The sequence below is a fragment of the Elaeis guineensis genome, chromosome 12, assembly GCF_000442705.2.
Source record: "Elaeis guineensis isolate ETL-2024a chromosome 12, EG11, whole genome shotgun sequence".
NCBI lineage: Eukaryota > Viridiplantae > Streptophyta > Magnoliopsida > Arecales > Arecaceae > Elaeis > Elaeis guineensis.
In genome coordinates, this window is record NC_026004.2 from 50,331,554 (window position 1) to 50,349,276 (window position 17,723).

At 49.4% G+C, this 17,723-nt stretch overlaps 1 protein-coding gene across 1 annotated transcript in view; it reads left to right on the plus strand.

Annotated features, from left to right (window-relative positions):
* The window catches only part of LOC140852847 (uncharacterized), an 84,757-nt gene extending 68,425 nt beyond the window's left edge, over positions 1–16,332 (plus strand). The window contains exons 2-4 of the mRNA XM_073246402.1: positions 7,705–7,949; positions 8,014–8,259; positions 16,315–16,332. Of these exons, the coding sequence (XP_073102503.1) occupies positions 7,705–7,949; positions 8,014–8,259; positions 16,315–16,332 (509 nt within the window). The remainder of the gene's footprint in view (positions 1–7,704; positions 7,950–8,013; positions 8,260–16,314) is intronic.
* Positions 16,333–17,723: the final 1,391 nt, after the last annotated feature.

The window sequence follows — 17,723 nt, forward strand, 5'->3', positions numbered from 1 at the left end:
TAAAATTGGTTTGAATTTAATTGGATTTAATTAGCCCAATCTGGAACCAAATTCGAATCTGATTCGAAACAAGGAGTTAGTGTTCGCAACATGTGCTAGCATGTTCATCTTGCAAACATGATCTAATCCAATTAGATCTCTAATCAATTTTTTTTGTGTATGACCTATTAGGTTCCACATCTAGCCAATAGTAAATCTGAATGTAAGTTGATCTAATTTGATTAAACTTCTATCTAATCGATTTAGGTCCAATCGAGCTAATCCAATTTCAGCAATTAGAATCCTTTCTAATTAGCGATCGAATTAAACTCTTTAATTTGATCAAAATTATAAAATAAGATTGATATCTAGCAATGTATTATGTCTATCTAAAAGATACAAAATTTTGATAAAAATATCAAAAATATTATTCAGTGGTAAGTTACCGTACAATTCGATTTTGCGATCAACCTGCATCTCGAATATGACTCTAGATATGGAATGATGTCAAATCCAATATTATAGTCATATTTTTTTAATCTTATAATGATGATTCAATTATTAAAATATTAAATTTTTTTTCTAATTTTCATTCCACTTTGATCAAAGACTCCCTGAATCGTTAGTCGATTGGAGCAAGTAAGATGCGATCTCCTCTTACCAGGAGTGATCGATTCAATATTAACCTACTCAAAATCTCCATATACATTCCACTATATCTAGAACATCCCATACATGACTAAGTCATGAATGAGTATGAACAAAATACGGATTCATATATATAAGGTTTTATGGTAGTCTCAGGTCAAAGGATTACATGCACAACTCTCACTATAAGAAAATATCTTTTGACGGATAAGTTGATTCTATAAGATGTTTCTTAAGTCAGATCAATTCAGTAAACTCATTTTCTAATGAGCACCTACATCCTTGTATTAGTGTCTCACATAAGTGACCTATGAGATCAGCCACCCTCTCCATTGAGCATACATAGGAAGTGCCAGTCTATCCAGAATATTGATTCCCTACTCAATATTCTTATGACTATAAATATTCTAAATCAAAATTTTAAGATTTTAGATCTTATAGGTATGATCTCATCATAATCTTAAAATCATTGTCTTAATTTATGAGGTTCATCATAATTATTATGAATGTAAGATGCAACATATGATGAAAAATAAATATCTTATATTTATTCATAAAGTGTCAATTACATGGGTCTGAAAGATTACAAAGAAAAATCCATCAAAATATAAATTTTATTTGGGTTATAAGGCATATTCCTTTCAATCTCCCACTTGTACTAAAGTCAATCACTCTTATATTTTATCCCCATACAATCAAAGTAGCGATCGAACTGCTGCTATAGTAGAGCCTTAGTGAACGGATCTTGTATGTTATTATTTGTATCTACTTGTTCAATGACTACATCTTATCTTTTGACTATTTTACGAATGAGATGGAAGCACTTTAGAATGTGCTTGGATTTATGACGAGACCTCGATTCTTTAGCTTGAGCAACTGCTCTAGTATTATCACAGTAAAGTGGTGCTAGATTATTGATCTCAAGAATGACACCCAATTCAGTGATGAGCTTTTTCATCCAGACAACTTTTTTGGTGGCTTCACTTGCAGCTATGTACTCTATCTCAGTGGTTGAGTCAGCTATAGTCTGCTATTTAGAATTTTTTCAACTTACTACTCTACCATTTGGGGTAAAGACATACCCTGAAGTGGACTTGCTATCATCAGGATATGATGAAAACTAGAGTCAGAATACCCTTCTAATTTTAGATCAAATTCTCCATATATCAGAAAAAATTCTTAGTCCTTTTTAAGTATTTAAGAATATTTTTCACTACTTTTTAATGATCCTGACCAGGATCAGTCTGAAATCTACTAACTATGCCTAAGGTATAGGCAACATCAGGCCTAATACATAGCATAGCATACATAATTGACTCTACTGCCGAAGCATAAGGAATAGAACTCATTCTATTTCTTTCTTCCGATGTTTTAAGAGACATCTTTTAGAGAGATGTATGCATTGACTCATAGGTAAGTAACCTCTTTTACTCCCATCCATGCTAAACCTTTTTAGCATAAAGTCTATATATCTGGATTGGGATAAGCCTAACATCCTCTTAGATCTATCCTTATAGATCTTTATACTTAATATATAGGATGCTTCGCCCAAGTCCTTTATAGAAAACTTACTTGATAGCCATATTTTGATTGATTGTAATATTGAGATATTATTTCCAATGAAAAGCATGTCATCCATATATAAAACTAAAAAGATAATGGCACTTCCACTAGTCTTTTTGTACATACAAGGTTCATCCACATTTTTGATAAAGTCAAACTCTTTGACTGTAATATCAAAGTAGATGTTCCAACTCTTCAAGACCTGCTTTAATCCACAAATAGATTTTTTAATCTTGCATACCTGATTTGCTCTCTCACTTGAGATAAATCCTAATGGCTGAGATATGTAAACCTCTTCCTCGAGATAACCATTAAGGAAGGTGGTTTTTACATCCATTTGCCAAATTTCATAATCATGGCATGCTGATATTGCAAGCATAATCTATATAGATTTGAGCATCACAACAGGTGAAAATGTTTTATCATAATCAATACTCTATTTTTGCCTGAAATCTTTAGCCACCAATCTGGCTACCTTTAGCCACCAATCTGGCTTTATAGGTTTTGACTTGGTCATCTGCTCTAATCTTGTTCTTATAGACCCATTTGCATTTAATAGGGATCACACTCTCTGGTGCATCAACCAAAGTTCATATTTGATTAGAGTATATTGAGTCCAATTTGAATTTCATAGTCTCTAGCCATTTATCTGAATCCTTACTCATAACAGCTTCCGTATAGGTCAGAGTTTTATCATTCTCAATGATGTGGGCTTCATTATTCTCAATAATGAACCTGCTCCTCAAAGGTGCATTTCGCACTCTTTCTAACCTTTAGAGAAGGGGTGTGTTTTATAGTTGTTCCTCATTAATGGATACTTCTGGTTGAGGAATATCTTGTGCTTCTATTTGTAGGTCTTGAACTTCTTCAAATTCAATTTCTCTCCCACTGTCTTTTCCTAGGATTAACTCTTTTTCTATAAAAGTAGCATGTTTACTAACAAACACCTTTTATTCAATAAGATGGTAAAAGAGGTATCATATACTCTCTTTAGAATAACCTACAAATAAGCATTTATCTGTCCTAGCACTTAGCTTATGTCCAAATTTTTTTTTAACATAAGCCGGACAGCCCCATATCTTAAGATACTTAAGATTAGATTTTTTTCCTCTCCACATCTCATATGGAGTGCTTGGCATAGATTTTGAAGGAATGCTATTCAGAATATAGACAACAATCTCTAGGACATATCTTCAGAAGAAAATAGACAAGTCTGCAAGGTACATCATGGACCACACTATATCTAATAAAGTACAATTCATCCTTTCTGCTACACCATTTAATTGTGGTATATAAGGAGGGGTTCATTCTGAGAGATTTTTTTTTTCTTTAAGATGATCTAAAAATTTACTGGACAAGTATTTTTCTTCTCAATCAGATAGAAGAATTTTAATATTTTTTTCAGTTTGTTTCTCGACCATACTTTGATACTCTTTAAATTTATCAAAGGTTTCAAATTTATGTTTCATAAGATACACATATCCAAATTTAGATAAATCATTAGTGAACATAATAAAATAAGAGTATCCTCTTCTGGCTTCAGTTGTCATAGGACTACATATGTTTGTATATACAAGTCCTAATAACTCATTTGTCCTTTCTCTATGTCCACTAAATGGAGTCTTGATTATTTTATCTATGTTGGTGCAAAAATCTGCTTGCGCCGGAGAAGCTGGAGTCGGAGAAGTCGCGGTCGCCGCTGGGACCTGCAAAGGAAGTCTAGACCGGAGGTGGGGTTGCTCCGGCAAGACCCTCTGACGCTCAAGTCAGTTCTCTGCCTCAACAAGAATGGAGTGCTCGAACGGAGAATTTAGCAGAGTTTTTAGATGAAAAATGAGAGCTTAGAGAATAACGTATCTGGGTCCCCCTTTTATAGGCGGAGGAGGTAACGGATTGATGGCGACGTTTGTAATCGTCTGGTAGTGGGCCGCCCATAGTCAGGAGGAATTTATTGCGAAGGGTAGTGGAGCGGAATCGTGGCTATCACCGTAGCTCGCCACGTGGAATCAGTTGCGAGGAGTGGAGCAGCGTCCGTTGTCGTGACTTGCCAGCGGATGGGAGAATCGCCCGGTATCCGTCGCAGGAAGTGGAGCAGGATCGTGGCCGTTATTGCGGCCTGCCATGGAGTAGTGGAGCTGCACGGAATCCGTTGTAAGAAGTGGAGCAGGGCTGCGACCGTTACTGCGGCCTGTCAGGGGTGATGGAGCTGCGCGGAATCCGCCGCAGGAAGTGGAGCAGGATCATGGTTGTTATTGTGACCTGCCAGGGGGCGCAGATCCATCGGCTGAAGTTCGGCTGTGGTCGGAGTCCGGCCTCTGTAGGAGTCCGGGTGGAGTCCTCCTTGCGGTTGGGGTCGTGGATGGAGCCCGACTTCCGTGGGAGTCCGGGCGGAGCCCTCTCGGAGCTGAAGTTGCGGGCGGAACCCGGCTCCCGTAGGAGTCCGGGCGGAATCCCCTGCAATCAAAATCAGATGCGGAGTCCGGCTCCCGTAGGAGTCCGGACGAAGTCTGTCTGCAGCTGTTGGAGTCGAGGATGAAGCCCGGCTCTCGTAGGAGTCCGGACGGAGTCTTCCTGCAATTAAAGTTAAAGGCAAAGTCCGGCTCCCGTAGGAGTCCGGACGGGGCTTACCAGCAGTTGACGTTGAGGACGGAGCCCAGCTCCCGTAGGAGTCCGGGCGAAGTCTACTTGAGGTCGAAGTTGTCGGCGGAGTCCGGCTCCCGTAGGAGTCCGGACGAAGTCTGTCTGCAGCCGTTGGAGTCGAGGATGAAGCCCGGCTCTCGTAGGAGTCCGGACGGAGTCTTCCTGCAATTAAAGTTAAAGGCGAAGTCCGGCTCACGTAGGAGTCCGGACGGGGCTTACCAGCAGTTGACGTTGAGGATGGAGCCCGGCTCCCGTAGGAGTCCGGGCGGAGTCTACTTGAGGTTGAAGTTGTCGGTGGAGTCCGGCTCCCGTAGGAGTCCGGACGAAGTCTGTCTGCAGCCGTTGGAGTCGAGGATGAAGCCCGGCTCCCGTAGGAGTCCGGGCGGAGTCTTCCTGCAATTAAAGTTAAAGGCAAAGTCCGGCTCCCGTAGGAGCCCGGACGGGGCTTACTAGCAGTTGACGTTGAGGACGGAGCCCGGCTCCCGTAGGAGTTCGGGCGGAGTCTACTTGAGGTCGAAGTTGTCGACGGAGTCCGGCTCCCGTAGGAGTCCGGACGAAGTCTGTCTGCAGCCGTTGGAGTCGAGGATGAAGCCCGGCTCCCATAGGAGTCCGGGCGGAGTCTTCCTGCAATTAAAGTTAAAGGCGAAGTCTGGCTCTCGTAGAAGCCCGGACGGGGCTTACTAGCAGTTGACGTTGAGGACGGAGCCCGGCTCCCGAGGAGTCCGGGCGGAGTCTACTTGAGGTCGAAGTTGTCGGCGGAGTCCGGCTCCCGTAGGAGTCCGGACGAAGTCTGTCTGCAGCCATTGGAGTCGAGGACGAAGCCCGGCTCTCATAGGAGTCCGAGCGGAGTCTTCCTGCAATTAAAGTTAAAGGCGAAGTCCGGCTCCCGTAGGAGCCCGGACGGGGCTTACTAGCAGTTGACGTTGAGGACGGAGCCCGGCTCCCGTAGGAGTCCGGGCGGAGTCTACTTGAGGTCGACATCGTGGGCAGAATCGTTGATTCTGTTGAGGACTTCGGCTGTGGGTATTTTATACCCAACACCAGTCCCCCTACTTCCGAGTTTGAATTTCGAACAAAGGAAGTACAGAGAGATGGGTACAGTCGAAGCCGTCCCCTCGAATCCCACGCACTGCTGCCCCCAGATATTTTGGGCATTAATTGCACGCGTGCCGGAGTCTTTTCGAATTAGGGCGGTATGAAGGGACTCTTCGAAATTCCTGCAGGAACGTTGGCCCAGGTACGGTGCAATAATGGCCCTGCCAACCGCCAGCCGCTTTTAGCCGCCTACCAGGGGGAGTGGGACACGTGTCGGATGCGGGCTGGCTTGGGGGGATTCGCGATCATTATGGTGCCGGATCCCAGGGTCTATTTAAACTCGTCCTCCCACCTTTAGGTGCCCTACTCCGTTCCTGAGTTCTTACCAGTGTCTGCCTTCTCTTCGAGAGCCCTGTTTCAGTGGGCGTCTTCTCGAGCCGTAGGCGTCTTCTGTTTTCGTCCCTCAGGTCCCTCAGAGCGATATAGGTTAGTTCCAGCACCGCCAACCTTCTTCTCACCACCTAGGGACTTCTTTTCTGTCATTATCTTTTTGCATCCCTCCGAGTTAGCTTCCTGTGGCCTCTCGTTCTCCCTTCCGTCCGTCTTCTTAGGGTCCTTTAGAGCCCCCTTTCGAAACTACTCGAAATGTCTTCCGGCTCTTCTGCTCCCTGCAGTTCCGGGAGTTCTTCTGCCTCAAACCCCCAGGTCCCCGTCTCTGCAGACGAACCCGCGTCTGGGGCTGGGCTCCGCCCGGTTTTCACGCCGGGCGCCATTCCGTGTTCCCTGACCTCGGAGGAACTCCTTCTGATAAGGGTTCAGTACGGAGTTCCTCCGGAGTACGACCTAGAGCTGCCTGGCCCTTCTGATCGGGCCAGCACTCCTCCTCCCGGTCGCTTTTGTTTGTACCAGGAAGCATTCCGTGCCAGACTCCGGCTTCCGCTTCCTTCCTTTGTCGTTGCCCTCTTCCGTTTCTTGGACATCTCCTTGGCTTCCGTGGCCCCGAATTCTTTTAGGTTTTTGATAGGATTTCTCTCCCTCTGCCACGTAGTCGAGGTCCAGCCGTCCCTCTCCTTATTTAGGCACTTCTATACCTTCAAGCGCCATCCTTCGGCGAAGGACTGGTGGTACTTCTCCCCCCAGTTCGATAAGAAGGGGTTGCTGAAAGGCGCCCCTTCTTCGATCCACAATTGGAAGGGGAAATACTTCTTTGTCCACTGCCCGACCCTAAAACTGGGCCTGCCCCCTTGGGGCTCTCTGAGGGATTCTGTCCGTCGGGCTCCCAGCCTGGGGAAGGATGACCTCCAGGCCGCCCAGAAGCTTCTAGCTTATTCCGCTGCTTCCCTTCCCAATCTTCTGAGGGAGCAGTTTCTTTTCAACATCGGCCTGAGTCCCCAGGATCCAGCGAGTATTCATCTTTTACCTTATCTTCTCTTTTCATGCCTTCCTCCTCCTCTTCCTTCTCTCTCTCTTTCCCCTCTGTTTCTTTCTCTCTCTTCTTTCTTTTCTCTTTTTTTTTTCTTTTTTTTTTTTTTTGACTGATTGGTTTGCTTCTTTTTCTTTTTTCCTTTTCTCTCTCTCTTTTTCTTCTCTTCTTTTGTTTTGTTTTTTTTTTTTTTTTAGGAATGGACGCCGAAGCAGTGCGGATGCTCGCCAGGGGCATGAGGGCCCACAAGAGAAAGGGCGCTGCGACCTCCGGATCGGCGAAGAGGGCCAGGGCGGAGGAGACGAGCTTAGCTGCACCCGTCCAGGTGACCCCGGCCATCGACATTCTCTCGGATGCCGAGCCAATGGCCCCCCGGGCCTCCTCGAGGATTCCGCCGACTGGGGCCCCCGCTCCAGGGGTTCGCCCTACAGAGGCGCCCGCCGCGGGGAAAAGAAGGAAATCGGTGGCCCGCAGTGCGAGTAGCCGCCGAAATGCTGCGGATGAGTCCCTCTGCTCCGAAGAGGGGTCGGAGAATCCCTTCAACGATAGGGACCTGATCAGGCGGCTGATCGACGGCTGCATTCTGCCTGACGTCGTGGAGAGGATCGACCGCGCCGATCCTGAGCAGCGGGCTTGGGATTCTTTGGGGTCCTTCCTTGAGGTAAGCGACTCTTCATTTACATGGCTATTCGGCCTTTGTTCTGATTCCCTAGCCGTCCTTGCAGATTGGGCACCAGCTCCTCGCCTATATCGAGGCGGTGAGCCGCACGAGGAGGGACATCCTCCAGGTGGAGGAACGCTGTCAGGCGGAGGTTGCTCGCCTCCAAGCAAAGACGGCCGAAGTAGCCGCCCTCCAGGAGGCCCTGGAAAGGGAGAAGAAAGCCCGGGAGGAGGAGAGGCAGATCTTGGAGGAATCGGCGAGGAAGGCGGAGGCCGAGGTCGCCCACTTGATCGAGCAAACTCCGGTCCTGGTCTCGGAGGCCAGAGCCCTTGCGGTGGAGGAATTCAAGGCCTCCACGGAGATGAGGGACCTGAATGTCCAGTTCGGCCAGGAAACGTTCATTAAGGGGTTCGAGCTCTGCCAAGAGAAGGTGGCCAGAAAATTCCCAGAGCTCGACCTCAGCTTCCTAGGCGAGGAGTCTAAGGACGAGGCCGGCCCCTCGTCAGCTGCCACTGCTGTCGCAGCCCCCACGCCGAGTTCTCCACCCCCCGCCCCTGAGGTCTGAGACCTCTGATCTTGTACCTTTACTTCGTCACAATTTTTCTTTTCCGTTTGTCTTTAAAAACCATTCAATCAATAAAGTTGAATTTCTTGTTGCGGACGGCTTCTCCTTCCCCCTCCCTCCTTCTCTCTGCTTTTCTTCTTGCAATAAGTCATGCTTTGACGCTTTTGCCTTCCGATGGCAGTGCCCTGCAGAAGCGCTCCCCCTGCCCCTGGGGGTCCCGCTGAAATCGACGATCCAGCGGCTGAAGAAGGAAGTCCTTCACCTGACAAAGAAGTTGAAGAAGACGGAAGGCGAGCTCTGCAAATCGAGAGAAGGTCACTCTGAAGCCACCGCTGAGGCCACCCACTTTCGGAGTCTCCATGTGAAGGGGATCATGGAATATAGCCGGAGGAAGGCGAACTTCGCAAAGGAACTCGAGGAATGTAAGAAGAGCGCCAGCGATCGAATTTGGGCCCAGGCCGCCAGGATCAGCGCCCTCAAGGTGGAACTGTCAGCTGCGAAGGGGAAGATCGGCCAGCTGGAAGGAAATTCATCCCGGCTCTTGGCCCGGGTCGATGATGAACAGAGGTGGTCGCAGAAGGTCTCCGACCTTCAGCAGCAGGTTCAGGACGTCGAGGTGAGCCACGACGTGCAGCGGGCTAGCTGGTGCAGGCAGGTGGAAGAGTATAAAGGGAGATTCAGGACGGCGGCCAACGAAGTCGTCCGTCTCCAGAGGCAGCTGGCTAACAGGGCACAGCTTACTTCCGCCCAAGATTCTAAAGAGCTCCAAGCCCTAAGAGGCACCATTGAGGGGATTTCTATCTCCCTCGGGGAAAAGACAGCCGAGCTGCAACAAGTGAAGATCCAACTGGCACTCAAGCGGCGGGCCGTCGCGGACGCAGAGGCGGAATCTGAGGTCTTGAGGAAGAGGCATCGAGAGGCGGAGGCTGAGAGCCAGCAACTTCGTCGGGCGCTCCAGGACGCGCTGCGGAAGAGGGAAGAGCTAGAAGAAGAAATTGAGAATCTGAGACAGTCCTGGTTAAGAGACGGAGTAAATAATTCTAGGTCGGAGGGAGCAGGACCTCCTTAGAGCTCTTTTTGTCTTTCTATCTTTTCATGTATTTACTTCCTTTTTGTCGTTTTGCCTTTCTTTCCTTGGCCTTCCGAGCTTTGTAGTGTGTATATCGGAAATGGAATAAAAAAAAGTGTTTTGTGTTACCTCGTCCGCGCGTTGTACTAAATTGCTGCCCGCTGAACCTTTCTTGTCATCTGACTTGTCTGATGTAGACGTCGTTAAGGGGCGCCCGGTCGTCGATGCGTTAGCTCGCCTTTCTCGTCGTACATGGCCGCGAGCCTGAGCTTGGCCGTCCGGGCTCCGTATTATTTTGGGGATGTCGTTGTCTTCCTAACCGGTGTCGAAAGTCTTTTTAGTGGCCGGAGGTGTTCGGTAGGAGCTCTCCGTTTCAGTTGGGAAGAAGTCCTTTAGGTCTTTTGGTGTGGTTCATCCTTCATCCGTTCCCGCCGTAGTTCGTCATCCTTCCTTTTTAATTTTCCTCCTCTTCTTGGAGTGAAGGCCTTCCCCTGCTTTTCGCGGGGTTGCGTAGGAGCGAGGAGGTGCCAATGAGGGGCTTTTTCTTTTCACCCGATCTTGTTGGGCGACCGGGCTTCGCCACCATCAGCTCTTGCTGCAGATGTCATGGGTGGAACCCGGCTCCCGTAGGAGTCCGGGTGGAATCTTCCTTGGCATCGTTGACGGAGCTCGGCTCCCGTAGGAGTCTGGGTGAAGTCTTCCTTGGTGTCGTGGACGGAACCCGGCTCTCGTAGGAGTCCGGGTGAAGTCTTTCTTGACGTCGTGGATGGAACCCGGCTCCCGTAGGAGTTCGGGTGAAGTCTTCCTTGGCGTCGTGGATGGAACCCGGCTCCCGTAGGAGTTCGGGTGAAGTCTTCCTTGGCGTCGCGGACGGAACCCGGCTCCCGTAGGAGTCCAGGAGAAGTCTTTCTTGGCGTCGTGGACGGAACCCGACTCCCGTAGGAGTCCGGGTGAAGTCTTCCTTGGCGTTGCGGACGAAACCTGGCTCCCGTAGGAGTCCGGGCGAAGTCTTCCTTGGCGTCGTGGACGGAACCCGGCTCCCGTAGGAGTCTGGGTGAAGTCTTCCTTGGCGTCGTGGACGAAATCCGGCTCCCGTAGGAGTCCGGATGAAGTCTTCCTTGGCGTCGTGGACGGAACCCGGCTCCCGTAGGAGTCCGGGTGAAGTCTTCCGTGGCGTCGCGGATGGAACCCGGCTCCCGTAGGAGTCCGGGGGAAGTCTTCCTTGGCATCGTGGACGGAACTCGGCTCCCGTAGGAGTCCAGGCGAAGTCTTCCTTGGCGTCGTGGATGGAACCCAGCTCCCGTAGGAGTCCGGGTGAAGTCTTCCTTGGCGTCGTGGATGAAACCTGGCTCCCGTAGGAGTCCGGGTGAAGTCTTCCTTGGCGTCGTGGACGGAACCCGGCTCCCGTAGGAGTCCGGGTGAAGTCTTTCTTGGCATCGTGGATGGAACCCGGCTCCCGTAGGAGTCCGGGCCTTCCCCTTCGCTCGAGCCGGGGCGAGGTTCCCCTCCCGTTCCCGGCTTGGCTGTGGGGGTGCGTTAGGGTGTTGTAAGGCCTCTCCCCCCATCCGGTCTGAAAGAACCGGGCCTTCGACTTTGCCCATGTCAGGACGAGGTCCTCCTCCTGTTCCTGACATGGCTGTGGGGGCGCGTTAGGGTACTGTAAGGCCTCTCCCCCCATCCGATCTAAAAGAATTGGGCCTTTGACTTTACTCATGTCAGGATGAGGTTCTCCTCCTGTTCCTGACATGGCTGTGGGGGTACATTAGGGCGTTGTAAGGCCTCTCCCCCCATCCGGTCTAAAAGAACCGGGCCTTTGACTTTGCTCATGTCAGGACGAGGTTCTCCTCCTATTCCTGACATGACTGTGGGGGCACATTAGGGCATTGTAAGGCCTCTCCCCCAATCCGGTCTAAAAGAACCGGGCCTTTAACTTTGCTCATGTCAGGACGAGGTTCTCCTCCTGTTCCTGACATGGCTGTGGGGAAACATTAGGGCGTTGTAATGCCTCTCCCCCCATCCGGTCTAAAAGAATCGGGCCTTTGACTTTGCTCATGTCAGGACGAGGTTCTCCTCCTGTTCCTGACATGGCTGTGGGGGCACATTAGGGCATTGTAAGGCCTCTCCCCCCATCCGATTTTGAGATAGTCGGACTTTCATTTTGGGTGTGCTTGGGCGGGGTTCTCCCCCGTTCCTGACATAACTTTGTTTTTGGAGGGGTCATATCCAGTCATAATTAATCCACGCCAGATGGGAAAAGTACGTTAAGTAGAAAGAAATTTAGATTCAAGGTGAAATCGTAAGTGATACATTTACAGGTATTCCGAGCTCCACGATCGCGGGTGGCCCGCTCCTCCTTGAGGCCCTCCGGTGATGGAGTCGATGATCACGATGGGAGGCCGGTCCCCGGGTTGCTCTTCCCTTCTTGGCGGTTTAGGCTGCGGAAGGGCTCTTGGCCGATCTCCTCTACCCTCAGGCCTGCGGCGGATGAACCTGTCGAGTCGACCTCGCCGAATGAGCTCCTCGATCTCATCCTGGAGCTGGATGCATTCCTCTGTGTCGTGGCCGTGGTCGCGGTGGTAGAGGCAGAACTTGTTGGCGTTGCGCTTCCCGGGGTGTGTGCGCATCCTCTTCGGCCTAGGGAGCTGCTCCCTGACCTCCATCAATACCTGAGCCTTCGAGGCGTTGAGGGGGGCGTAGTTGCGGAATCTCCCTGGTGGGGAACCCCACCGAACCCTGCGATCTGGGCTTCTCTGCCTGTGCGCCCGGGGTGGAGTATGGGCGCGCTTATGCCCGGGAGGGGATCGAGAGCGCAGCCAGGCTTCCTTTGGCCTTTTCTCAACTGCGGGTTTACTCGAGTCTCCCGCTTGCCGCTCCCTCGCCGTCTCTTCATCCTTCATTTTGAAGGCTTCTTTCGCTCGGGCGTATCCTTCAGCCCGAGCCAGCAAATCAGCAAAGTCCCTGGGATACTTCTTCTCCAGGGAGAACAAAAGATCATTCTTCTGAAGGCCGCCTTTCAGGGCGGCCATGGCGACTGATTGGTCCAAGTTCCGGACCTCCAGCGCCGCGATGTTGAAGCAGTTGATGTATGCCCGTATGGACTCCCCTTCCCTCTGCTTGATGTTGATGAGGGACTCCGAACCCTTCCGGGGGCGCCGGCTGCTGACAAAATGGGCCACAAATTGGTGGCTCATTTGGTCGAAGGAAAAGATGGTACCCGATTTTAAAGCCGAGTACCAGTTCCTCGCCGCTCCCTTCAAGGTAGACGGGAAAACCCGGCATAAGATGGCATCAGGAGCACCGTGAAGCAGCATCATTGTCCGGAAGGCCTCCAGATGATCAACCGGGTCCGTAGTCCCGTCGTAGCTTTCGAACTGGGGAAGCTTGAAGTTTGGCGGGATCAGTTCCTGCATGATCATTTGGGAGAAGGGAGGGTCAGTACAAATATCCTCACCGTAAGCGGGAGGCGCATGGTGGAGTTCTTCAATCCGCCGGTTCATCTCCTGGAGCCTCCGGTCCAGGAAATCCTCTCGACTTCAAGTCTCGAGGGTCCTCTGGCAGAACGGGGGCAGGGATCTTCTAGGGGTGGAGTCGTGGTCCGATTGAGGGCTCTCTACTCTTGGGTTTGTTTTTCCAGGAAGGACGGGGCGGCTGGCCCAGGTGGCCCACCCCGCCGTCGGGTTCTGGCATTCCGGAGACGCCCTTTCCGGGTGCGCTGACGCCTGCGGCTGCTGCTGCTGCATTACTTGCACAGCTTCGACGAGGCCTCTGACCTGCTGTGCCAGCAAGTCAAACTGCTCCGTGCCGACCGCCGCTGCCGGAGGAGGAGGAGGAGGAGGTTGAGAAACAGGAGGGGAGGCCGGAGCCTGAGATCTGGCCGCAGAGGCCGTGGACCGTCGCGTGGACACCTTGCGTGGAGGCATCGAGTATGGATCCCGCGGGGGGAAACAAGGAGTGGGTGTCGGAGGAGACAATCGGAGGTGGCTCTGTTGAACGCTCCTTTAAGAACAAGGGTACTGCGAAGACACAGGCCCTTCCTCTGGCGCCAATCCTGTTGGTGCAAAAATCTGCTTGCGCCGGAGAAGCTGGAGTCGGGGAAGTCGCGGTCGCCGCCGGGACCTGCAAAGGAAGTCTAGATCGGAGGTGGGGTTGCTCCGGCAAGACCCTCCGACGCTCAAGTCAGTTCTCTGCCTCAACAAGAATGGAGTGCTCGAACGGAGAATTTAGCAGAGTTTTTAGATGAAAAATGAGAGCTTAGAGAATAACGTATCTGGGTCCCCCTTTTATAGGCGGAGGAGGTAACGGATTGATGGCGACGTTTGTAACCGTCTGGTAGTGGGCCGCCCATAGTCAGGAGGAATTTATTGCGAAGGGTAGTGGAGCGGAATCATGGCTATCACCGTAGCTCGCCACGTGGAATCAGTTGCGAGGAGTGGAGCAGCGTCCGTTGTCGTGACTTGCCAGTGGATCGCCCGGTATCCATCGCAGGAAGTGGAGCAGGATCGTGGCCGTTATTGCGGCCTGCCATGGAGTAGTGGAGCTGCATGGAATCCGTTGTAGGAAGTGGAGCAGGGCTGCGACCATTACTGCGGCCTGTCAAGGGTGATGGAGCTGCGCGGAATCCGCTGCAGGAAGTGGAGCAGGATCATGGTTGTTATTGTGACCTGCCAGGGGGCGCAGATCCATCGGCTGAAGTTTGGCTGCGGTCGGAGTCCGGCCTTTGTAGGAGTCCGGGCGGAGTCCTCCTTGCGGTTGGGGTCGTGGATGGAGCCCGGCTTCCGTGGGAGTCCGAGAGGAGCCCTCTCGGAGCTGAAGTTACGGGCGAAACCCGGCTCCCGTAGGAGTCCGGGCGGAATCCCCTGCAATCAAAATCAGATGCGGAGTCCGGCTCCCGTTGGAGTCCGGACGAAGTCTGTCTGCAGCTGTTGGAGTCGAGGACGAAGCCCGGCTCTTGTAGGAGTCCGGGCGGAGTCTTCCTGCAATTAAAGTTAAAGGCGAAGTCCGGCTCCCGTAGGAGTCCGGACGGGGCTTACCAGCAGTTGACGTTGAGGACGGAGCCCGGCTCCCGTAGGAGTCCGGGCGGAGTCTACTTGAGGTCGAAGTTGTCGGCGGAGTCCGGCTCCCGTAGGAGTTCGGATGAAGTCTGTCTGCAGCCGTTGGAGTCGAGGATGAAGCCCGGCTCTCGTAGGAGTCCGGGCGGAGTCTTCCTGCAATTAAAGTTAAAGGCAAAGTCCGGCTCCCGTAGGAGTCCGGACGGGGCTTACCAGTAGTTGACGTTGAGGACGGAGCCCGGCTCCCGTAGGAGTCCGGGCGGAGTCTACTTGAGGTCGAAGTTGTCGGCGGAGTCCGGCTCCCGTAGGAGTCCGGACGAAGTCTGTCTGCAGCCGTTGGAGTCGAGGACGAAGCCCGGCTCCCGTAGGAGTCCGGGCGGAGTTTTCCTGCAATTAAAGTTAAAGGCAAAGTCCCCGCCCGTAGGAGCCCGGACGGGGCTTACTAGCAGTTGACGTTGAGGACGGAGCCCGGCTCCCGTAGGAGTCCGGACGGAGTCTACTTGAGGTCGAAGTTGTCGGCGGAGTCCGGCTCCCGTAGGAGTCCGGACGAAGTCTGTCTGCAGCCGTTGGAGTCGAGGATGAAGCCCGGCTCCCGTAGGAGTCCGGGCGGAGTCTTTCTGCAATTAAAGTTAAAGGCGAAGTCCGGCTCCCGTAGGAGCCCGGACGGGGCTTACTAGCAGTTGATGTTGAGGACGGAGCCCGGCTCCCGTAGGAGTCCGGGCGGAGTCTACTTGAGGTCGAAGTTGTCGGCGGAGTCCGGCTCCCGTAGGAGTCCGGACGAAGTCTGTCTGCAGCCGTTGGAGTCGAGGACGAAGCCCGGCTCCCGTAGGAGTCCGGGCGGAGTCTTCCTACAATTAAAGTTAAAGGCGAAGTCCGGCTCCCGTAGGAGCCCGGATGGGGCTTACTAGCAGTTGACGTTGAGGATGGAGCCCAGCTCCCGTAGGAGTCCGGGCGGAGTCTACTTGAGGTCGACATCGTGGGCGGAATCGTTGATTCTGTTGAGGACTTCGGCTGTGGGTATTTTATACCCAACAATCTATAAGACAAGATTCTCAAGTACTTAATAATTTCTAATCATAAGGATCAAAAAACTCTTCTTTGTATAACTTGTTAATTCTTGTCTCACTTATATGACCAAGTCGATAATGCCAGAGTAAAGTGTTCTTTACATCATCTCTCTTTTGCCTTTTGCTTTCATTAACTTGAAAAACAATATCATTAAGAGATAGAATCAAAAGACCATTATCAAAAATTTCATGATAGAGAATTTTATTAGAATAAGAAATTGAGCAACTATTGCTCTTTCTATTTATTTCAAATCCTCATTGCAATAGCAATGGTACAAAAATAATATTCCAAATGATCTTAGGCATATAATAATAGTTTTTTAACTCTAAGATTTTTCTAAAAGATAACTTTAAGATATATATCCCCACAGCTTCTGCCTGGATGGAATCTTCTCTAACGTTGTAGAGCTCGAAGTCACCCTTCTTCAAAACTCTAATGTTCTGTAGCTCCTGTAATGACTTGCATATATAAGAATCGCAGGCGGTATCCAATACCTAAGAGTCTGAATTGAAAGAACTTAATGACAAAATTGTATATATCTCATACATACCCTTTGGTGCATTGCTCGCTCCAGCCTTTACAGATGCAAGATAATCCTTGCAATTCTTTTTTCAGTATCTTACCTTGCTGTAGTGAAAGTAGGTACCTTATCTAAAAGTTTTCTTCCCTTTCTTCTTCATCTTGCCACCTTTAGGGTTCAATGCTTTCTTTGAACCCTTCATGTCTGATTTCTTCTTAGAGGTCTTACCCATAAGAAAAATTGGAGCTTTATCCTTTTTAATATATATGGCTCTTAGTTATTTTGAGCATGTTTAACAGCTCAGGAAAAGAGATATTAAGTTTGTTCATGTCATAATTCACAACAAACTGAGCAAATGATTCAGGGAGAGATTACAGGATCAAATTCTAACTCAATTCTCCATCCATCACAAAATCCAATTGACCCAATCTAGTGATCAAGTCCATGATCTTAAGAATATGATCTTGTACGGATGACCTTTCAGTCATTCTAACACAGAATAACTGCTTAGATATCTCATACCTCGCAGTCCTACTCTGTTCTCCATACAACACCTTCAGATTGAGGAGTATGAATTGAGTATCTATGCTTTTATTTTGTCTCTATAATTCATTATTCATAGAGGTCAGTATGATACACTTGACAGTCAAACTATCATTCTTCCACATCCTATATGTGGATACCTCTTCCTCTGTGGCATCATCCCCAACCACTTGTGTTCAGAGATATCAAGAATATATGAAAGCTTCTCCTGAGTGAGTACTATTTTCAAATGCTTCAACCAATCCACATAATTGAGATTGGTCAACTTGTTGAAATCTAAAATTTCTTGCAACGATAATGAAGATGCCATAGTAGAATTTTAATCTATATTAAATAAAAAACAATACATAAGCAACCAACTGATGATGACACATATAATTAAATAAGGTCTTTTATTTAATTATGCCTCTCACTATTTTATCGAATATCATAACCCTCTACTATGATGAACGAAATATATAAAATATATATATCTTAGTAGGGTTGAGATCCTAATTCTTCATAAAGATCATATGGTAACACAACAAATTCTCATGAGTTCATAGATAGAAAACTCTTTTCAATTGCATCTCATGTAGTTTCCAATATTATCTTGGCCTCTAAAATATTAATAGCTTTGTGATAACACAATAAATTTTAATATTTTAGTTAAGTAAGACCCTACATTTCAATACAGTCAAAATCGAATATTACTACTTTTGTGGTAATACAACAAAGTAGTATATCCAAAATTACTGTAAGCATCTTCTATATACCAGGATTATATTACATCAGTCCGATAGCAAGTCTTGTGGTAACATAACAAACTTGCCATAGTTCATGATGTAACATTAACCTAGTATGAAGGAAGGCCCTTAGCAGTGTTTTCAACATTAGGATATTTCAATTTCAAGATCGCTTAACCAAATTGGCCAGGTAAGTAGGTAGGTGGGGTTCTCTCCGTTGCTTTCTTTAGATACCA